The sequence below is a fragment of the Lissotriton vulgaris genome, chromosome 5 (genome assembly GCF_964263255.1).
Source record: "Lissotriton vulgaris chromosome 5, aLisVul1.2, whole genome shotgun sequence".
Taxonomy (NCBI): domain Eukaryota; kingdom Metazoa; phylum Chordata; class Amphibia; order Caudata; family Salamandridae; genus Lissotriton; species Lissotriton vulgaris.
Window position 1 is genome coordinate 272,059,652 of NC_141693.1, and position 22,439 is coordinate 272,082,090.

Here is a 22,439-nt window from a genome sequence, read left to right on the forward strand (position 1 = left end):
ATCAAATAATACACTCCATTTCCTCACACGTTCTAGACAACCTCTGAGGCTTAGAAATAGAAACAAGTCTCTCGTGGTTCACCACTTTGAACCAGAAATAAACTGAACTCATATACCCCACCATCAAGCCTAGAAGTTGAAAACTCCACCCCTTGCATCTGAATGCTCCCTCCTTGAAATCACAGTTCAATCAGGACTCCCTATCTCTGTTCCTGCAAAAGTGGCATTAATCATATCTAGGATTGATTATTGCAGCACACTCGATCTGAACACGAACAAGACTATTCTTGCTAAATCACAACTGGTGCAAAATGCAGCTGCCAGACTGACACAAGGCATCCCTAAATACATGTCAGTGTCTAAAGGACTGCATGAACTTCACTGGCTCCCTGTACAGAAGCAGATCACCTTCAAGGCCATATGTATTGTTCACAAAGCACTTTAGAATGCAAGCCTGGGAGGAATCAAATCCATGTTTCAGTGGTATTCTCCAAATAGACTTCACCGATCGGCAAGTCACAATTTATTGGTCACTCCCAGAGTGCGCAGGGAGAGATGGGAAGGCAGAGTTTTTAGTTCGCAGCGGCCAAGCTCTGGAACACCCTACCCCTATTTTGACCAGTATGAAGCTCTGTTAGCCATTTAGGGAGTCCTTGAAAACCGGCCCTTTTTCCTTGTGATTGACCCAGTCATCTGGTCATGTTCAGGTATACTAAAGTGCTTGGCAAGAAGTCCCTCAACGCCCACTGAGCAACTGTTGCGATATACAAATCTGTATCATATCAAAACTCTTTACCAATATAGCTCTCAAGCAAACTAACTCATTATTCAACCTTTAGCGATCTGGCTCAGAATGTTGTCTACGTGGCTCTGGGCCGCTCAGCTTCCTAGCTAACTAAACAGGGTGAAACTCCTGCTGCTAAATGACCTCATGTGCCACTATATATGGTATACGCTCCACCAGCACTGAGCCTGGTTCTCTCTATTGTTGGCCCTGGACGCCACTTGACAGTGCTCTCTGACCCACACAACACCCCCATAGTCTGCCCATGGCGGATCCCAATGTAGCACCGCTTAAATGACTTTTCCTGTGGGCCCCTCCAAGAAGCCCTAGAACAGAAGTTGGAGGCCCACAATCACCTTGCTATTTCAGAACAATGTCGATCAAGATGGAGAAAGTGCAAGGCAACTCATTTAGGATACTTGGAACCCCTTCAAAACATGAGTGAAAAAATATAAAAGCAATGCCCTCGAGGAGTTTTCAGACAAACATTTTCCTGGGAAGCTCAAAATAAACCTCATCTTCTTCACCCATACCACCATGACCTGGACTGAAATTTTCAACTATGAACTTAATGTTACATCATCATCTAACATTCCTCGCCTCTGCAAGACCTTTTGTCTTCAACAAAACCACTTTATTCCCGCCTGCTATTAATCATTGGCTCACTGCTCCATCGCTCTTTTTTGCTGGGCCCTGAGTCGTTCACTCAGCAGATACGTCACTTCTTATTAAGAATAAGGAGCACCGGATGAGCCCAGTCTCCTTATATTACTCCTTATCTGGGTTTTAGCAAACTTTTTTTTAAAAGAAAAAGTTGCTTTACCCCCTTCGCTACTTACGCCCTCCTACCACCCTCGGACACAAATGCAGCTTTTAAACATTGTGGGTGGATTCCTGTTCTGTAGAGATGCTTTATACTGTTTATTTGTGAGTGGGCATGCTCAATGCACAGTGTTCATGCACATTTGGCTCCCCGTCTTCTCATATTGCCAGTTTACTGCCCTTTGCATGAACAATGGCAAAGGCTCAGGGCTCTGTTCACTGTTTGGGGAGTGGAGAGCCCATCTTGCCATGCTTTGGTCCCCGCTCTCGTTTTGCTTCCACCCTTCCTGGACCTGTCCTCCCTGCACACACACACATCACCTCATGCCAGTCGCTACTTTACACGGGCAACATCCTGTAATCCTATAGCTGTAAAAAAAAAAAAAAAGGCATATTACACGCTTTTATGTGCAGGGTCACTTGCATTGCCCTAGTGGACAAAAAAGACATCCAGAGCAGGAGGGCATGTTTGGCTAGTGTTTATTTTTTATTTTGTAATGTTATTTGCAAGCCCCCCCGCAGAGGCCCTCCACCACTGAATCAGGCCCCTAGGCCGACAATCTACCTTCGTCATTGTTGTTTCTCCTTCGTTACTTGCTTTAGGTTAAGATGCATATTTCAGGCAGGCGACCGTTACTAGATGCCCATAAAAATTTACATGCAACGCGTGCAGCCATCAATGAGCTTATCTGTGACAGTCTGGGTACTATACGAAAATAATAAATCCACAACTCCTGACGAGCAAAAAGGTTCCATTTTCTGGCATGTTTCTTGAGACTTCATTTGTGTACTAATGAGAATACTTTGCAAGTCAGAGTTTGTGTCATGTTCTGCCTTGGATTGTTATCAGCCTTATGCTTATGTGACGGCACAGCTCCTTATAAATCCCACGATGTGTGGTTAGTACGGCCCGGCCTGGGGATTAGGTATTACCACAGAAAGTTGAGAGAGGTCTCCCTCTCAGTCCCTTAAACCAGCTAGGGTGCTGCCCCATCTGAGCATATCTGAAGTGCCCAGGAAAAGCGAAAGGGGTGAATTTTAATAAGTGCGGGAAAGATATACCTGCTGTGTCCCTGTATGCTGGGAATACTCATCAGGCCATCACACACATTTTAAACAAAGCAAACAGTAATGTTTTCAAAATGGGAAGACGGAAGCAGCCAGGGCTGCAGAATAATAAAGAGAAGGTAGACATACAAAGCTCGCTTAGTTACTGAACAGGTACGACAATCTTTGCTGCACCGCTCCCGTCCAAAAATCTTTATTACCACGAATTCCAGCTAATAATACATTGGTAATATGAATAATAAGACTGCGCAACACAACCTCCGACCTATCGCTCCATGTTCTCCTTGAGCGGAGTAATGTACGTCTCCCTCGGCTGGAGTCGGCTGCACAGAAAGATCTGGAGCGCCCCTTCGGGAGGAAATCGATGAAGCGATCTCCCTTGCCTCATCGGGTAAGACCCCGGGACCAGATGGCCTTCCCCAGGAATATTACGCCATGTATCGTGAAGCTCTTGTTCCCCGTCTGGCCGACCTATTTCAGGAAGCTTTGGAGAAAGATTCCTTCCCTCCCGAGACAGACATCGCCACCATTGTGGTCCTCCCGAAGTTCCAGGCTCCCTCCCGTCACTGTGCGGACTATCGTCCCATCTCCCTCCTCAATACAGAAGTTAAGTTGTATGCCACCATCCTGGCTCAACGATTGAAGCCCTACCTGCCCCTGCTGGTCCATCCAGACCAATGTGGCTTCATGCCCACACGTGGGACCCGACACTGCCTTCGGAGGCTACAGCTGGCTCTAGCCCATCGGCACTTACTCACTCAATAACTAGCTCTCCTTCTCATAGATTTTGAAAAGGCCTTCGACTAGGTGGACTGGGCATATCTACAGGATGTGTTGGCCGAGATGGGGTTCGGACCCCATTTTATGGCTCTGGTCCGTGTCCTTTATGCCCATCCGCGAGCGCGCGTGGTGGTCAATGATGTGTTGTCGGAGGCCTTCCCTATTACCAGGGGCACAAGGCAGGGATGTCACCCTTGATATTTGCCCTGGCGAGGGAGCCCTTGGAATTCCTGGTGCTGGCTGAGGATCGTATTTGTGGATGGAAATGGCCCAATACAGAAACGGACAAGATCGCTCTATAAGCAGACGACGTCTTGCTCTTTCTGGCCGAACCCGCCTCCTCGGGACCACACTGCCTCCAAATCTTGAAGTCCTTCGGGCAATTCTCCGGTCTTCGGCTGAACCCAGGGAAAATCGGTGCTGGTCTCACTGCACCTATCTAGGGACTGCTACGATTGGCCATCCACAATACCGCTTTGGCGTCAATCATTTAAATACTTAGGGATATGGATCACCCTTCTACCCGAATTGGGCTGGTCTCTTAATGTCGCCCCATTGGTTGAGAAGGCCAAAGAGGATCTTCAAAAATGGAGGACACTGCCTCTGAATCCCCTGGGGAATTTTCTGGGGAGGGTTGCCCTGTTCAAAATGATGATCCTCCCCCAGATTTCTTTATGTCCTCCAGAATGCCCCCTTCTACTTTCACAGGAGCTGATTCCAGGAACTGGATAGTCTTGCCACCAAATTTCTTTGGAGTGGGGAGAGGACGCGCCTGGCCCTGCAAAAAACACAGTTTATGGACAGAATGCAGAACAATGTCTTACATTCACCCCAGTACAAAGATCTGGGCATAAATCCATCGTTTTTTTGCACTCCACACCACCCTAGGTCAGACACTGGCTATATGCAAATCAGCCTTGACCCTGTGCCTCATGGGAACAGTCCAAAAACTGTTTTTTTAATTTTCACCCCGAGTGGGCTGGGTATGCTCAGACGTGGTTCCCAGGCTCTCCACATCACTGGAGTTAAGCTATCCAGGCTGAAGAAGGCTGATAGCCAGAAACCGGTCCTTGGATGCTTGATTCCGGTCTAGGAAAGACATGGCGTGGTAGTTTGGGCTGGACTGTTCCCATGAGGCACAGGGTCAAGGCTGATTTGCATATAGCCATTGTCTGACCCAGGGTGGTGTGGAGTGCAAAAAAACGACGGATTTAGGCCCAGATCTTTGTACTGGGGTGAATGTAAGACATTGTTCTGCATTCTGTCCATAAACTGTGTTTTTTGCAATTTCCATTGCCAACGGCATGGCACTGCAGTCTGCGAGCCCCCTGGCAACCCTGTTGTTCCTGCTTATGTTTCACATCCTTTACTTGATCGTGCATTTCCTATAACTGTTTAAGTGCTTGTTTTTTCCAGAATGTTACATTTTATTTCCACGCATCATTTTACTATCTCCCCTCCCTTATAACCAATTTACCATTGACTCATTCACCAAACGGACAAGGTCATACCAATGGCAATAACACTATGTTAATATAATCACACCGCTGCATATAAAAAAGCAAAAGTAGAAAAATTCGTATTGTCAACGTCATCAGCTGTAACTAACAAATGCGAGCCCTATTGCATTTCAAATGCTTGTTCTTCATGCAATCTAAATATTTTAACTCAAAACTAAACACTGGAAAATCCACAAATCACCCCTATACATAAGGCACCTATGCTGTAAATTAAAAGTCTTGGAAAAATACAATCAAATGTACTCTAAACAACATCAAAGGAACAGGTCGACAGGCATGTCAAATAATTCCCTACATCATTTCAAACCTAAGTGAAGAAAAGAACCTCAATAAGAAAACACAAATTAACTACTAACCTGCAAAGAAAGTCGCCATCAAATCATTCACCTATGTAAGAATCCACACATTTTGTAGATCCATTCCAATCTCCCTATTAGTAGCCTGCCAAATACACCACATAATGGCATGGGCAACACATTATGCTCACTCACCTGAGGGCTTTGGGAAGTCTCACCTACGCTTGCCACAGACAGGGAAGACTGGGTAGTAATAATCAGTGCATGGCACAGGTGCATAACTACAACACATCTATAAAATCATGCTGAGCTAAGCAGAGAATATCCGGGGCAGGGGTGGTCAGACAGTCACTCTTGGGTTTGGCACAAACCAAAGATGCAAGGTTATTCTGCAAAGCAAACACAACGGAGCGCTGAAACTTTTCAGACACTCACCCCCAGTCACAGATCTGGGTTGAATCCATCATCGTTCTTTACCTCACTTTGCCACCCCAATTCAAACACAGCCATATGCAAATCAGTCTTGACCCTGTGCTTCATGGGTACAGTCCAGCCCGAACTGCCAAGCCATGTCTTCCCTGGACCTAAAACAAGCATCCTGGGACCGGTTTCTGGCTAACAGCTGTCATCAGCCAAGCTAGCTTGAATCCAGTGGCAAAGTGAGCAAGGGACCCACGTCTGAGCATACCCTGCCAACTTAGAAAGCAAATACAAGGAGATGGTGGACGGAGCGCTGAAACTTTTCAGACACTCACCCCAGTCACAGATCTGGGTTGAATCCATCATTGTTCTTTAGCGTTTAAGCAGAGAATATCGGAGGGCGGGGGTGGTCAGAACAGTCGCTCATGGGCTTGGCACAAACCAAAGATGGCAGGGTTATTATGCAAGCATTCGTGATACAGAATCACACTAGGATTCAGACTGTGCATGCAATTTTTCGCCTCTGCTCAGTATGCATTTAGACAGGAAGCAAGCAATCAGAATCACAGGTGGGTTGGAGAGGGGGATGGGGAGAATCAGAAAGGTTTCATACGGGAATGGTGCTGATGAGGGGGGTTTAGGAGATCTATCTGTTGAGTATCTACCACCGATGATTCAGGATCACATATCTATTTTGAGGTTATTGGCCTGGGATCTACCCTGTTCGTTCAGACACTGAGTGAGCTGAAGTATTGTAACTAATGCACACATACCACACATTCTTCAAGGGTTTGTGGATTGTAAGGACATGCGGAAACAACAGATTTCTCCCATGTTCTGAACAAGCAAGAAAGGCTACTGTGGTTTCCCCATACGTGCCTACCATAACATCTTAGACTTATGGGCACCTGAAAAGTTATCTATCTTGCTCAGCAGTCAAACGGAGCATAGATGTGGTTTCACCTGTATAACTGCCACACCATTTTCAAAAATCACACTGGGTCTTTGGGTCAGAATGTATTGGCCTGGTCTCCCACATTGCTTGGACTGGGCAGATAAGGCTAATATGTGGTGTCCAGTGCACACCTACCACACATTCTCCAGAAGCACACTGGGATTCAGGGGAGACTGGATCTTGCAGAGGGCCTCGAGGTAGTTCTCCTGCTTCATGCACAAATGCATCACCTCCTTCACCTCCTTAAGCTGGGCTTTTGTGACTTTCTGGGAGTTAAGTTTGACAAGGTCATTCAGGGCCCTCATCTTCGTGAGAGCTTCCATCTGTGGAAGAGGCAAATAACATCTTCAGAAGCATAAACAGGAGAAAGAAATAGTCCGGTGAAGCAGTCGGAGTAAATACCAGAAATCAGGAAAACAAATATTAAATACCTGTAACTACAGTTCTTCAGCATTGTTATCTTTCATGGATTCACATGCTTTAATCATTCACCATCGTCAAAGTGGAAGCATTGAGTTACATACAATAGCAGTCCAAACAATAATTTGCCATAAAAAAAGAACTGAACCAAGAGTAATGGTTTAGTTGTTTAGCTCCAATCAATCAGCAGGACGTTTTCTAAAATTCACTCTGCCACAGGCCACTATAGCTCAGATTTCGAAATACTCGTGTGAATAGGAAAAAAGAGAAGTTGAATATCAGAGGAGGGAGAGTCATGTGATATATGAAAGATACAAACGGTGGAAAACTGTAGTTACAGGTAAGGTAACTTATTTCTTCTCAAGCATTGGGACTTTCATTGATTCAGATGCTTGAATCAGAATAGCAAACAGTATCAACTTTTTTCAAATAAAGGAAGGATCAAGAACAAGGTTCACCTTCAAGAAAAAGGTTGCAATGATACGCTAGGCGCATTTATTCCGTTCCGTTTCCGCGTCGGTCAACGACCGTCGCGTGCACTACCTCGCTGGTGCTACGCACGGCTGTTGGCCGACGCAGCCCCGCCCACTCATTCATTCTCCCGCACTGCGGGAGAATTTGCTCCGCGGTTAAGCGGTTAGAAAGCACACTATCTCCTGTGAGGGCAAGTGCGTGTGCCAAGTCCTGCCTATTGTAGATTGGTTATGTGAAATGCCAGGTCTTCAGCTTCTTTAAGAATTCAAGAATAGAGGAGGAGGAGGCTCTGAGGCGGAGTGAGAGGTTGTTCCACGCTTTAGGAGCACAGTAAGAGAATGCTTATCCTATTGATCCGGCTCTAGGTATGAATAATAAATGTGCTAGTAAGAGTCCTGCAGAGCAGAGGTGTCTGGATGGTTGATGGAAGAAAATACGAATGTTCAAGTAAAAGGGGCATGAATTGTCTTGTGCTGTGTGTGAGGCTTTAAATTGAGCACATTTGTGTATCGTAAGCTAGTGGAGTTCCCTGAGGTGTGTTGTTATGCAAGTGTTTTGTGTGGGAGATTGAGGATGAGTCTGGTTGCCAAGTTGTAAATAGTTGTAGTCTTCTAGTGAGTTGCTTTGTGTAGACTGTGTTCCCATAGTCCAGCCTAATGGTGACTATATGCTTCCTTGCTGACAGTATGTTCAGATAGTAGTGCTTTGTCAATATGTGACAGTGGCAACTCTAGAAATATGCACCACTGGAATCCCAGAAACTCCAAGGTGCAGTCCAGCTACACTTCTTATGCAACGTACTCTGATTTTGTCTGCCAGTGACTGGTTGGCTTTGTCGTGGCAGAATATAATAGCAGCTGCAATCCCTCAGGTGATACCTTGCTTAGAAGATTGACCTTATTTCAATGTCTGAAACAGAAGCAGAGCTTTTCTAACTAAGTGGGTCTGTCCTAGACATTTAAAAGTAAGGCAGTTTCTAAAACCTAAACTATGCAATGTCCTTTCAGCTCCACTGGATGGATTAAAAAAAGAAAAAGCTGACAACAGGTTCAATTACCAAGGACACCAGAATCCCCAATGGCCTTGTTTTCTTCTTTCCCTCTGCTATGCTCTCCCACCTTCCAAACTGACTGGGATAGATAACTTGGGAAGTGGTCTGCCATAATATAAAAATTTAAATAAAGACCTGCAAGTAACTCTTCAAATATTACTACCAGCATATTGCCTAGGTAAATGTGCAGTTAGAACTACACATTTGAAGTTGTAGTTCGTAGCTTAAAACATGGCGGAATGGAAGACAAGGAAATTCTACTTGCTTCTAATCCTAGTTCTGCATCACAGGGATCTTCACTAAACCTAGGATATATTTACGCTGGCATGCAGGGATTACAGAACACCTCAATTCCATATGACAGGATGTGAACTTATCTGAAAGAGTTCTGCCATTTTCAATCACAGAAAGAACCTCCATGGCCTACACAGGCTACATTTTTTTCCGAAACACTTTTTTCATAAATAAGGAAGCGCTAATTCTAAGAACTGCTGCTTAGGAAGAACTTAAGGAATTACAGGTGAATGGAAGGATAAAAGGTAATTTCATAGGCAGAATGCAAGAAAAAGCCAAAAGCATCCACTGGTCCTTTATGAAGTCAGCATCTTCCATATCTCAGCATGTCTAGCATTGGCAGTTGCCTAACTGCCTCGGTTCTTTTCGAGGAGTTTGTGCAAATGTAAAGTTAAGTAAAGATCTTCCCACTGTTGAAAACAGAAGACTGGGGAGCAGGAAAGGTTGTTTATAACTTCCCTTCACCTACAATGCACAACTAGGATTAAATGCAAGTAAAAATTCCTTTTGCTTTGTAGAATCAGCATTGTTATTTATAAAAGCAGAATAGAATAAAAAGCTCATCACCAAAAAAAAACCTTGCAGTCTCAAATTTAAAAAAGAATCAAGATTCTTTGACCACTAGGCAAAAATACCTTCCCGAAATTGTTCCTCGGAGCAGCCTTTCCAATTACTGTGTTCAATCTAGAATCGGATTTCTGACAGCAATATTCAACAAAAGTATAAGAACAAAAGTTACTTACCTGTAAACTGTGGTTTTCCAGTATTGGTGTCTTTCATAGATTCACATGCTTGAATATCCCCCGTCGTCGAAGTGGGAGTCCCACGGTACATAAAATAGTAGTAACATATCACATATATAAATATATATCATAGTAATAATAATAATCAAAAATAGAATTTAATAATAATAATAGAATGCTTGAAAGTACCATAGAACATTACTAACACATAAGGAAGCATTGAGGGATAATCACTTTACTGACATATCCATGTCGTTAGGATAGTCCAAATTCCAGCCAATCAGGCTCCTCAGAAGCTCAGGCCCTCAGATTTTCGTAGCACAAGAGTGACAAAAGAGTTGATGAGATGAAGAGAGCCTCTAAGGGGAGGAAGGGTGGGTGGCATGTGAATCTATGAAAGACACCAATACTGGAGAACCACAGTTTAAAGGTAACTTTTGTTCTTCTCCAGTATTGGGGTGAATTTCATAGATTCACATGCTTGAATGGAATAGCCAATATATCCATAAAAGGTTACAACTGTAATGCATGAACATATCGCATATTTAAAGAAACATTATTAATGTTACACTGATGCGAAAATGCAAAACCTTTTATGGCAGGAGGAGGGAAGCAACAGAGGCCCACCTTACTTGAAAAAATTCTGAAGCACCGCTTGACCCACAGCAGTGTCTGCACTGTCAATTACCTCCAGACAGTAGTGCCTCATGAATCATACGTCTGCTGGACCACGTTGCCACTCTGCAGATCTGATGGAGGCACTCCAGCGAATAGGGCAGTGGAGTATGAAACTGCCCTTGTTGAGGGGGCCCTCACGGGTGTAGGTAAGGGCTTGCCAATATTTGTGTGACAAAAAGAGATAGCTGATGTCAAGCCATGGGGCAATGGTTTGTTTGGTCACTGGCTGCACTAAACACATCCGCTCAAACACAAGAAAGTTGGTCTGGCTTGCGAAAGGCAGCTGTCCGTTGTATGTAGAATTTAAGACATCGTTTGAAATCTAAAGAATGTAGAGTGCGCTCAGCTGAAGACGGAGGGTTTGGAAAGAAAGTTTCTTAGGATGACTGGTTCATAAAGGTGAAAGTCAGATAGAACCTTTGGTATAAATAGTGGATTAGTGCGCAGCACCAGAGAGTCATTTGGAAGTTGAAGGTAAATATGTTTGATGGTAAAAGCTTGAATAGGACTCACACGTCGAGAGGACGTGAGAGCGAGTAGGAGGGACACTTTCCATGTTAGAAATTTCGAATCCATGAAATGGATTGGTTCAAAAGAAGCTTTGAGAAGCTGGGCCAATACGACATTGAGACGCCAAGTAGGCAGGGAACGCCCGATGGGCGGGCATATCCGGTAGAGGCCTTATAAGAACTTGCAAATGATCTCGGAGGAATAGAGAGACGTGAATGCGTCATGGCGAAAACGAGAAGTGCAGCCAGTACTTTTGAAGATGAAATGAGAAAAGGGCTGACTTTGCCAGAAGGAGAAAGATAGGTAGGATTTGCTCTGGTGTAGCTTGCACGAAATTGATGCTGACAGACTTGCACCAGATACCAAAGCGTTTACATTTAAGTTTATATATCTTAGTAGTGGAGGGGCTCTTGCGTTCGCGAGAAACCTCCCTTCAGTCCGAGGCAATGCACAAGTTAGCAAATTCAGAGTGCTCAGGTTGAAGCCGCAAGCTTGAGGTCTGAGGAATGCGGATGGTGAATCCGTCCGTACTTCACTGTCAGAAGGTGTGGCAGAGGGCGAAGCATAATAGGTTCGCAGCAAGGTAGTATAGGAGGAGACCCGTGAACCACGGTCGGCGAGGCCATCTGAGCACAATGAGTGGGATGTGACATGGTTAGAACCTCATTTTCTGCAGGAGACGAGGCACAAACGGAATCGGTGGAAAAGCTAATGCAAATACTGTTGGCGAGTTCATCGAACACAGTTCCGCACGATCTTTTGTGGGGAAGCAAGATTGCATAGTATAGGCATTTGCGGTTGAGAGGCGTCGTAAACAGATCCAGGGCTGGTTGGCCCCACAGGCATAAGATGTGGTCCAGGGTCTGTTGGTGGAGGTCCCCCCGTGGTTTTTCTAGGGGGATCCGCTGAGGGAGTCCGTCATGACGTTCGAGACCCTTGGAACATGTATTGCAGAAATATTAACGTGATGGTGAATGGCCTATTTGCAAATGTGTTGTCCTTGTTTGGGCGACAGTGATCGCGTACCTCCTTGTTTGTTGAGATAGTGTTTAGTGATAGTATTGTCTGTACAGGCTAACACTGATTCCATTCGCACTAGGAAGCGGAAGGCTTACAGAGCCAGGAAACTGGATAACAGCTCCAAGCGGTTAGTGTGTGACGTGCGTTGGAGAGGCGCCCATCTGCATTTGATGGAAAAACCCTGAAGGTGCGCTCTCTAACCTTCCAGAGAGGCATCGGTGGTAAGGATGAGCATTGGAGCGTCCGAGGAGGGAGCGGCCTGCTGCAACACTGGGAGCGTGGGCCCACAGCCCTCATTCGAAAGGTAAATAAGATCTTGCTGTTCAATGAGCCAGATAGCTGTCGCCACTGCTTGTCTAGCTCCTCTAGCATTTTCCTCATGTGTAATCTGCAGTTGGGAACCAACGGGATGCAGGTGGAGTGGAGGCCATGGCCAGGAAGGACTTTGAGGATCTACTGAAACTTACCTTTTTGTACGTAGAAGAACCACCAAGTGGGAGATGCAGGCCTGTCATTTGTGTGAGACAAACACCTTTGCTAGGTTTGTATTGATTGATGCTCCGAGAAATGTTCATATCGGAGCTAGGACTAGTTGGGACTTGTCATGATTTATTGAAAACCAGGTTTTGAAACAGTGACTGACAAGTCTGGGTGTGCTGGACTGCTTGTTGATAAGAGTGAGCCCTTATTATACAGTTGTCTAAGTAATGATACATTTGTATGCCTTGCAGACGTATACAGGCTGCCACTGGTGCCAGGATCTACGTAAAGACACGTGGAGCGGACCAAAGTCCAAAAGGCAGGACCTTGAATTGAAAATGTTTTGTACCTATTGTAAAGCTTTGCCACTTCCTGTGCTTTGGAAGGATTGGCACATGAAAATAGACATTCTGGAGGTCGAGTGTAGTTATAAAGTTGTTCTGGCATAAGAACTTTAGGACCTTCTTGAGGTACAACATTTGAAAAGTTTGTGAAAAGATCTAAAATCAGGCGCTACTTTCCTGACTTGCTTGTTGATGAGGAACTGAGAGTAAACCCCAACTCTGTTGTTGGAGATTCGGAACCACTTCGACTGTCCCTGTTTGTATCAATATAGACACTTGTGCAAACAACTCGCGTAGATGAGGAGGTAGAGGTCCCCTTCGGCGGTGTAGCAAGAGGGAATTGGCCAAATTTTAGAGCGTGCCCTTTCGACACAACTATTAAAACCCCCAACAGACAAATGGTATCTTTGACCAAATGGAATAAAAGATAGAAATTCCACTTTCAGCCTTTTTGGGATGGATTAAGGGTGGGTTCTAAAGCAAGTCGTTGTTTCCTAGAAGAATTACCTCCTGTATACGATTTAGAGTCGAATAATGCGGTTGGTTTTGATTGTAGGAGTGATACTGGGTGGAACTCCTTGGAAAAGAGAATGTGGAGCTGCATCCTCGGGCACCACGAAAGGGCTGCTTTCTATACTGGAGAGAACGGAAGGCGCGGGTAGTGTCTGCAGTGTCTGCTCAACATGTTGGCCAAAGAGGGATTACCCATAAAAGGTACGTCCATTATTTTAGTCTGAACCGCTGGGCGAAAAACAGAGCGTTCTGCCAACCTTGTCTTTGCAATACTGCTGCTGCTGCTGCGAGCGGTCTAAAAACTTGTAGATGCAATGTGCACTGCACGGTCTATTGTTTCTTTTTTTTATTGATATAGATGGATGAATACATAAAGGGACCTTGACCTAGGGCAGCGCGCGCATTTGTACCGATGCTTGGAAGTGTCAGCCTACAAGTAGTCAAGGATCGAATGTCATATAAGTGAAAGTAGGAGTGCAGAGATCCAGAGAATGGTTGCTGAATGACTAGGCCTGTTGCTTTATTGCTGCTGTGTGCCCCAGAACTGGAAAGGCGCTATGATGCACGAGGTGTGGTCTCAGCCCCCTCGGCTTGTCCTGAGAGAAACATTTGAATTGCTTTGTACAACAAGCCTTGGAAGAAGGAACTTTGGGTTATGCTTCCTGCAAACGAACTCCTTTTCGAGGTTCCCTCGTGTACTGCTCTGTGGCGTATGGAGTCAATTGGGCTCCAAGCAACCTGAAAGCGACCATTGAGTCCCCGGGCTCGCTCAAACAGCCACCTTCAGATTCCCCTGTACGTGCAGCCATGCTTACTGGTGAACCGATGATGGGCAGAGTCCTGGCTTCTAACCACGGTGTTCGATCTCCTGGTGGCCGCTGTCCAACAGAGCTCCTGTCGCTGCCAGCATTACTTCTAACACTGGTGGGCCTGGTATCAAGCAAGGCTCAGCTTCAGGGTTCAGCTGTAGCCACGCCGTCCTGCGAGGGAGCGCTAGAACCTTCAGTCCCTCCTTGTTTGTGGTCCCTCACTGGTCCACACATCCCCTCCCCTGTAAGGTGCCTATAAAGACCTTGATGAGGAAAGTGGCCTCTGAGGGATCCATCCCAAAGGCAACATTTTTTTTAAGGAATATTAGGTGAGTTGAGGATGTGGGTGAGGTTGTAAGAGGGCACAGCTGTGGTCACTCCTGTCCCAGCGGAGACTGGTCTGCTTGACCCTGTTGTGGCCTATGGGTACTACATGAGATCAGTTGTACCCTTGTTAGCCGATGACTTCAAGATGCCTGAAGAGATCTGAGAGGCTTCACTACTCCCATGCTGAACAATATGATTGATACCAAGTACAGATTGGTGCCAAAGGACACTTGCTCCACTAGAGTCATACCATCAAGCACTGACCATCTTTATCTTCCACCCCACAGAATGAAGATGCCAGATTCATGAACTTAGGTTCATTCCCTTGAATAATAAGGTTTAAAAAATTCTCTGCTGGGCAGAGTTCCAAACAGCGGTAACTAAGACAACTCTATTGCTCCCCACCACTTTGGGGTTTGTGTCCACAGCTGCAGATGTCCTCTGGGTTCTTGAGAGTGGAGACAAGACATTTCTGATCACTAAGGGGAAAGTCACTCCGTTCTTAAGCAGGCAGGTCTGCTGCTGCCACACTCACTCACTCACTTCTGCTTGTAATGATTTCCTTTTTTTTAACAAATCTTTATTGAGATTGTTAAATTTTTTTCTTTTTTTACATCACGGTTAGGATCTTTGAAGCATCAGCTGAGGAGGATTCGGGAATAGGGGTTACCGGCGCCAACATGCCAGACTACCTCTGGCAGTGGTACCTGCCCAAAATGGCTAAAAAGTTGCCTGCTGAAACTGTGGTTGCAGCCATTGTGGAGAACTTTTTCCCCCAATAAAACAAGGCATCGACCTTCCCGGTCAGGAGAAAACGTGAAACGAGAAGCGGGATTGCGGGGACATCGCTGGGCCGCCTGAGCAAAAAATGAGTGAGGTTGTAGTTGAGCGACAAGGCAAGCAGGTGAATTCTCTGGCGTTTTAAATTTGCGTTCGAGGCGTAAAAGAATCGCCAAGCAGATCTTGGGCTCAGGAAGAGTCAAAGACCTCTTGTCAAATAAAAGGTATCATAGGAACTGAATGAACTTGTGTCCATAGTTAATTGTAAAAATCAAAAAGAAAAACTGTCTGCTTCTTTCCTCGTGACGAGGGGAAGATGAAAGCGAGTCGACGTTCTCTCCATGAGGAGGTATGAACCTCCAATATCCACCGGAGGGTAATGTAATGGAGATTCATGTGTAAGAGAGGGTATAATTTCGCCATGGAACAGGTCGTGGCAGCCTCGTCATCAAAAAAAGCTAATTCTGATCTTAAGGAACCAGAGGCTGAGAGTCTGGCTAAATTTTTAGCCAGTCCAAGAAATTATGGCGTTGAGTAAGGAGCCATCACGCCATCACATTGATGTAGCGGAAAAGCAGTTTACGACTAATAAATAGGTTACAAGAGCACTGTGCATATAGCCAACTGTCAACTGGGTTAACCGTCGACAAATCCAACCGCTGACTGGGTCAACCGTCGACGAGGCCAACCATCAACGAGGCCAACCGTCAACTAGGCCATCTATGTCAACACAGCTGTCGACAACGCCAACCCTCGACGAAGCCAACCGTCGACAAAGCTTTCCATCGTCGACAAAGTCCATTGTTGGATAAAGTTGATAGTCGACGAAGTTATTGTTGAAGTTTAACATCTACGGAGCTGACCGTCGACGAGGCCACAGTCGACGAGCCCACCATCGACGCAGCTCTCCGTCGTCAACGAAGCCAATCGTTGATGAAGCCAATGATCGACCAAGTTCACCGTCGGCGAGGATGACTGTCGACGAAGTACATCGTCGACGAAGTTTAACGTCGACGAAGTTTAACGTCGACGAAGTTTACCGTTGACGAGCCCACTGTCGATGAAGCTTACTGTCGTCGATAGGCCAACCGTCGACGGGCTAACCGTCGACGAGCCTTACCGTCGACGAGGCTTATACTGTCGTCAACAAGCCTACCATCGACGAAGCTTACCGTCGTCGAGCCAGCAGTCGACGAGAGGGCACTGTCCTCACGGTCGTCGACAGACCACTGTCGACAACAAGGCCACCGTCATCGGCGAGGCCGTCGACGACGCCAACTTAAAAGTTGAAGATAGCCTTTAGTCTTCAACTTCGTCGGCACACTCAACGTTGTCGTCGACGGACTGGCACCTTTTTATTTTTTATAGTGTAAAGGCGGCAGTAAGAGTCTGAAACGCCAGAAACCAGGTCCCGTAGGCGTGGAGACTAGCGGACTCCGTGGGGGAACAATATCCAGAGGATCCTACTTCATCCTTTAAGGCCAAGGAGAAGGAATCTACGTCCCACACCCACGCTTAGAGAGAACTTAGCATGTCCAGAACAAACACTCTCCATGTCAGAGACAGGGGTGTCTGAAGTCTACAACCTCTGTAGCCACAGAAGGAAACTGGCCTCTCCGTTCTCAAAGGTCCTTTGAGAAAAAGGTTCCACAGAACCTGCGACTTCTCACCTTAAGTTCTGGAAAAAGACAGTACTATTGTGAAGGTCCTCTTCTACTCCTACCCTGCCGCTCCTTCCGTCCGCCCTTCCCCCACAACGCCCTCTCCCACCCGACCCACTTCCTCCTACCCCCTCTCTATCTATTCTCTTACTGAATACCAGGTCAGCGGTCAAGCACCATCATGAGCTCTTTGTCTTGCTCGATTCTGAGAAGCCTGACCTACTGCTCCTGACCGAAACCTGGTTCTGCGACTCTTCCCTTCCCGTTCTCTTGGCTACCCTCCCCCCTTCCTACGTGGCCTTACGCGCCGATCGTCCGGCAGGTAGGGTTGGCGGTGGAGTGGCGATGATCGCTCGGTCGGAACTACATTTTCAAACCATTCCCTCTCCCCCCATTCCTTCTACCGAATTCCTTACAGTTCGCTCCCTCGCCTTCTCCCCCCCCCATTACCTGTCTCCTAATGTACCGTCCTCCCCAGTCTTTGCCTCTGTTCTTGCCGGCTTTCCAAGATCTACTGGCCAACATGGTGGTCAACTACGCATCGGTCCTGGTACTTGGGGATTTCAATTACTGGCCCTCGGACCCATCTGAGTGCACAGCCTCAAAAGAATTCACTGAGTCCCTCACATCTTTAAATTTTATGTCGCATATCTCTGTCCCCACTCACTCTCATGGTCACATACTTGACCAGGTCTGGTCCCTTAATCTCTCAGTTTCCCCGGTGACGGTTTCCCCCTGCCCTTGGTCCGATCACGCCCTTATTTCTTTCTCCATCTCTCTCTACCAGGTACCCAAAGTCCCCCACGCCAAAAATACCTGGGCGCGGAATTGGAACAGAGTCGACTTTCCCACCCTGACGTCTCACCTGCGGAACTCTTCCCCGTCCCTTTCCGGTCTACCGTCCGACTCTCAAGCCAACATTATTAACACCTGGCTGGCTAGAGGCTGCGACTCAGTGGCTCCCCTGCGTCGCATCTCCGTGCGGCGACCCAAGGAATCTAATAGGTGGTTTAATGACCACCTAAAAGAACTAAAATTGGCCACCCGACAAGCAGAAAGGCACTGGAGGAAAAATTACTGTCCTTCACTAAAAACTCTCTATCTGTCATCACTCGCCGACTACAAGACCGCAATCCTCGCCGCCAAATCCTCTTACTTCTCAACAAAAATAATGTCTGCCGAAAATAAACCTAGGGAGATCTTCGGCATAGTGCAGGACTTGGCTTAGAGCCTCACCTCAGATCCCCCCCATCTCAGTCCCTTTGCAACCAACTAAATACCTACTTTCTCGACAAGATCACTACCATCAGGGCCAACATTCCCCCCCCCTCGTCTGCCTTTATTGACCCTTCTCCTCCTGCTATTCAAAACCTTCTCACCTCCATCCCTCCCCTCACTGAAGAGGCATTTCTGAAGATACTCCCCAGAGTGAAATCAGGTTCTCCGGCAGATATCTGTCCGGCGCGAATCCTCCAACAAATTTACTCCTCCTGTCCTGAACCCCCTATTGCCTTCCTTAACAGCTCCCTAGCGCAGGGAGTAGTGACCCCTACGCTCAAATCAGCCACCATAGTGCCCATTCTAAAGAAGCCTGGCGCTGACCCATCCATCTCAGCCAACTACCGCCCCATTTCCCTGCTGCCCTACCTGGGCAAGGTGCTGGAGCGCCATGTCACCGCAGTTCTCAGCACCCACGTAGAGTCCAATGGGGGACTGGCTTCCCGCCAGGCAGGCTTTCGACCGAGGCACTCGACAGAATCAGTCGTGGTATCAGTCCTGGACAACCTCAGGAAGGGTATGGATCACAACAAACACCAGGCGTTGGTACTCCTCGACCTCTCCGCCGCATTTGACACGGTTGACCATACCATCCTATTGTCCCGTGTCAAGGCGGCTGGAATTGAGGGATCCGCCCTGGTGTGGCTTTCCTCCTTCCTGAGGGACCGCACCCAGGCGGTCCGGCTAGGAGACTTCACAACCACCCCACTCCCCGTCACGTGCGGTGTCCCCCAGGGCTCTTCCTTGTCTCCCCTACTATTTAATCTTTACATCTTTCCCCTCATCTTCGCTCTTCAGCAGCTGGAGGTCACCGTGTATAACTACGCGGATGACCTCCAGCTCATCTTTGATCTATCCTCTTCCCCCCTCTCTGTCTCCAGTTTTCAGCACACTATGACATTCATCAGGGATTGGATGAACCACAACCATCTCAAGTTGAACCCGGACAAGACCGAGTTGGTTCTTACCGGTGGTTCTTCCAGTCCCTGGAACTCCCTCTTCTGGCCCCAAACCCTCGGTCCCGCCCCAACCCCTTCAACCACGGTGAAAACACTGGGGGTTAAAATGAATAATCAGCTCACCCTTCACTCTCAAATTAGCTCTGTAGTTTCCTCCTGCTTCCTTACCCTCCGAACTATCCGCACTGTCGCCCGTTTCTTCACCCCCCAGGCACTCAAAATGATCATGGCCGCGCTCGTGATATCACGGCTGGACTATGCCAACGCCGTCTATAATGGCATACCAGCATACAGCCTAAGGAGGCTACAGTTGGTTCAAAACCAAGCTGCCCGGCTGGTTTTTGGTCTCCCACGCTTTCATCACTCCACACCCCTCCTCAGGGAGCTTCATTGGCTACCTGTTAAGGAACGTTCTCTGTTCAAAACCGCCTGTATGGTTTTCCAGGCCCGTCAAGGCACCGCCCCTGCCTTCATTTCTTCACTTATAAAAGAATAGGTTCCCCCAAGAGAACTTCGATCCTCCACCAAGTCCCTTCTTCAAATCCCACGCTTCAGACGCAAAAAGTGGGGTGGGTCCAACTTTTCCACCTTGGCCCCCACTTTCTGGAACTCCCTCCCGGACCACCTTCGTGCTTCCACCCATTATGTATCCTTCCGCAAGGAATTGAAAACGTTTCTTTTTAAACAGGCTTTCCCTGCGTAACCCTCTCTTCCCGGCTCTATTACCGGTTCTCACTTTTGTCTCTGTAGCCAATACCCTCCACTAGCGCCAAGAAACCGTCAGGTGCACGCCGCGCTTTACAAATGTTTTAAATTAGAAATTAGAAATTAGAAAAATGGCGAAGCTTTCCACAGGCGAAGCAGGGTTGAAAATAAAGACTTCTTTGAGGAAATGTAAAAATACTTGCAGAAGGTAGAAATGTTGAAGAAAAAACTTAGCAGAGCTCAGGGAGACTCCATTCACACGACGTGCGGTAGAAAATCTGAGGGCCTGAGCTTCTGAGGAGAAGGTTATAGAGGGTGCGACAGCCTGATTGGCTTGAATTTGGACTATCATAATGACATGGATACGTCAGTAAAGTGATTCTCCCTCAATGCTTCCTTATGTGTTAATAATGTTCTATGGTACTTTCAAGCATTCTATTATTATTATTAAATTCTATTTTATTATTATTATTACTATGATATATATTTATATATGTGATATTTTACTGCTATTTTATGTACCGTGGGACTCCCACTTAGACGACGGGGGACATTCAAGCATGTGAATCTATGAAAGACACCCCAATACTGGAGAACTATACTAATGTGTAGCTGCTTTATACGTGTTTGGGACCAAGTAGGAGTAGCCACTTCTTCTTTTGTCAGAAGAGCTCTGGGTTTGAAAGGCAAACATTTGTTGGCCAGCTCATAAAATATTGAAACATAAGAAATTATCCATATGCTCATGGATTGTTTAGATCTGGGTTACTCTGTTCTATGCGGCCCACATTTCATAAAGAGGTTGGTTGATTTTGTCAAATCTTTTTATCTAATTAAAACTTTGGGACTTGTCTTACATTTAGAGAATTAAAAAATCTCTCTTCCGTGAAAACCGACAAGGAGATTGAGTAATTTTAATGAAATTCTGAAATCAACTTTGGTACAAAAGATGGATGCATTACAACTCTACTGGAATAGAAAACACTATAAGATTCCTATAGCACCTGGATTTCACTTACTTTATAGACTGTGATGTCAGTAGTAAAAAACACATCTTCCATGAGGGATGATGCCATGATATCTTATGGATAGACTCAAATGGAGGGGGCACTGATTTAGGTAAAACAAGATTGAGCTCCAATAGAGAAGTCTCCCATTGAGTAGCCTACATTTTCTTTGTGCCTTCTTTCATTACAGGGATTGGGAAGAAAGAAAATTGGAAATGACATTTAATGTAAGCCATAATAGAAGCAGCTAAAAGTATTGTGGTAGAAGAAAATTGTAGATTTGATTGAGCAAAGTAGAAAAGAGTTGGAATGACAGGAGACAGTGTTGTATGTCAATTTAAATTCCGTATGCATTTCCCGATTCATGTCCTTATATTGGTACATTTCTCATTGCCCTTATATAGGCATAGATATCCAGTCCTTATTTAGGCCTAGTCCATGCTACCCAAATACAGGCATGGCTACTTCCATCCGTTCATCTACGTCACAACGAGTTCTTTAAAAACCAGACTCTTAAGCCGTTAGGGACTTCCCCTTGCTTGGATATTGATTTATCCAAGAACTCAGTTAATATGCATGAACATCTATTCCTTAGGGGTTCATTCATGACGTTCATATGCCCGACTTCACGTCAATACTGGCATTCCTAAACTTCTTCAAGGTATAAGTATACCTTCACTTGCTATGGCAAAGCACGGTGTGGTTCGGTGCAGTTCGACTACCTACTTGCACGACGCAGCTCGCCACAGCAAGTCCCGAAGAAAGCCAACTCTCCAGCTGACGCACTGACTAGACGCTGTCATGCTCCTGCCGAAAATCCAGCTCCAGTGTTTGACTCCCCTTGCGGGGTGTTGGGAGATCGAGTCCAGGGAAAGAGATACCAACCTCTCATTCTAAGGTATGGAGCTGATTAGAACCTAGAGAAAACTTTGGTAATTCTTGGCAAAACTAAACTATAGCTAAAACAGCACCTACTTCTTCCCTCGTACTAGACTTAGGTTAGGTACACTTGGGTAGGCGTATTTTAGAAGCACCACTTGAGTATTTTAGCCTGTGTTATTTATGTATGTATTTTTATATATGTCATAACAACAGACAATGCTATTACAGTATTATTTTATATTACTGTTTACACTGTCTGCATTATACTTTTCATTCTGTCTAACGATTGTAGCAGTTCATAGCTCTTTACTGAGAAATAAGACTGTTCAATAAACCCTTTTATTGAAACGCCAGTCTCACTATTTCTATGCAACTCAGTCGAAACAAAGCATGCACGATTGACTGAGTGAAATAGTTATCTATTGTTTCAACGACTCTGAAGATATTGTTTCGATTCTAGGGGAAATAAAGTTGTCATGTTTATGCCGTTGTCAGAGACTAATCCCTTCTTGCTTATTCGAGAACGTTTCTAGTGACCTCTGAGTTAGCTGGCACACACACAATTAAGTTTAAAATACTCGATAGAGACATACTGACCTCAGTCCTATGTCAAATCTATAGTGTATATTATTCCAATGCGCAGAGCCTATTGGGAATATAGGAACTACACTACATGGCACCCAACGGTTTGGTAAGGCACTAATTTAACGCTAGATACTGGAGTAACTCAGTCGTGCTTTTCTCAGAGACCCCTTTTCCCATTATACGTCTGGAGTGGAAAAAGGATAATATCCGCCATAGCGGAGTAGGACGAAATATTCTATGTATTAGCTTTTTGGTTTGTTCAACGTTGAAGGAT

At 46.0% G+C, this 22,439-nt stretch overlaps 1 protein-coding gene across 2 annotated transcripts in view; it reads right to left on the reverse strand.

Moving 5' to 3' along the window:
- Window positions 1–22,439, reverse strand: part of PIK3CD (phosphatidylinositol-4,5-bisphosphate 3-kinase catalytic subunit delta) — a 766,219-nt gene that overhangs the window by 178,869 nt on the left and 564,911 nt on the right. For both annotated transcript variants that reach the window (XM_086921389.1, XM_086921391.1), the window contains exon 17: window positions 6,781–6,968. In XM_086921389.1, coding sequence (XP_086777515.1) covers window positions 6,781–6,968 — 188 coding nt within the window. The remainder of the gene's footprint in view (window positions 1–6,780; window positions 6,969–22,439) is intronic.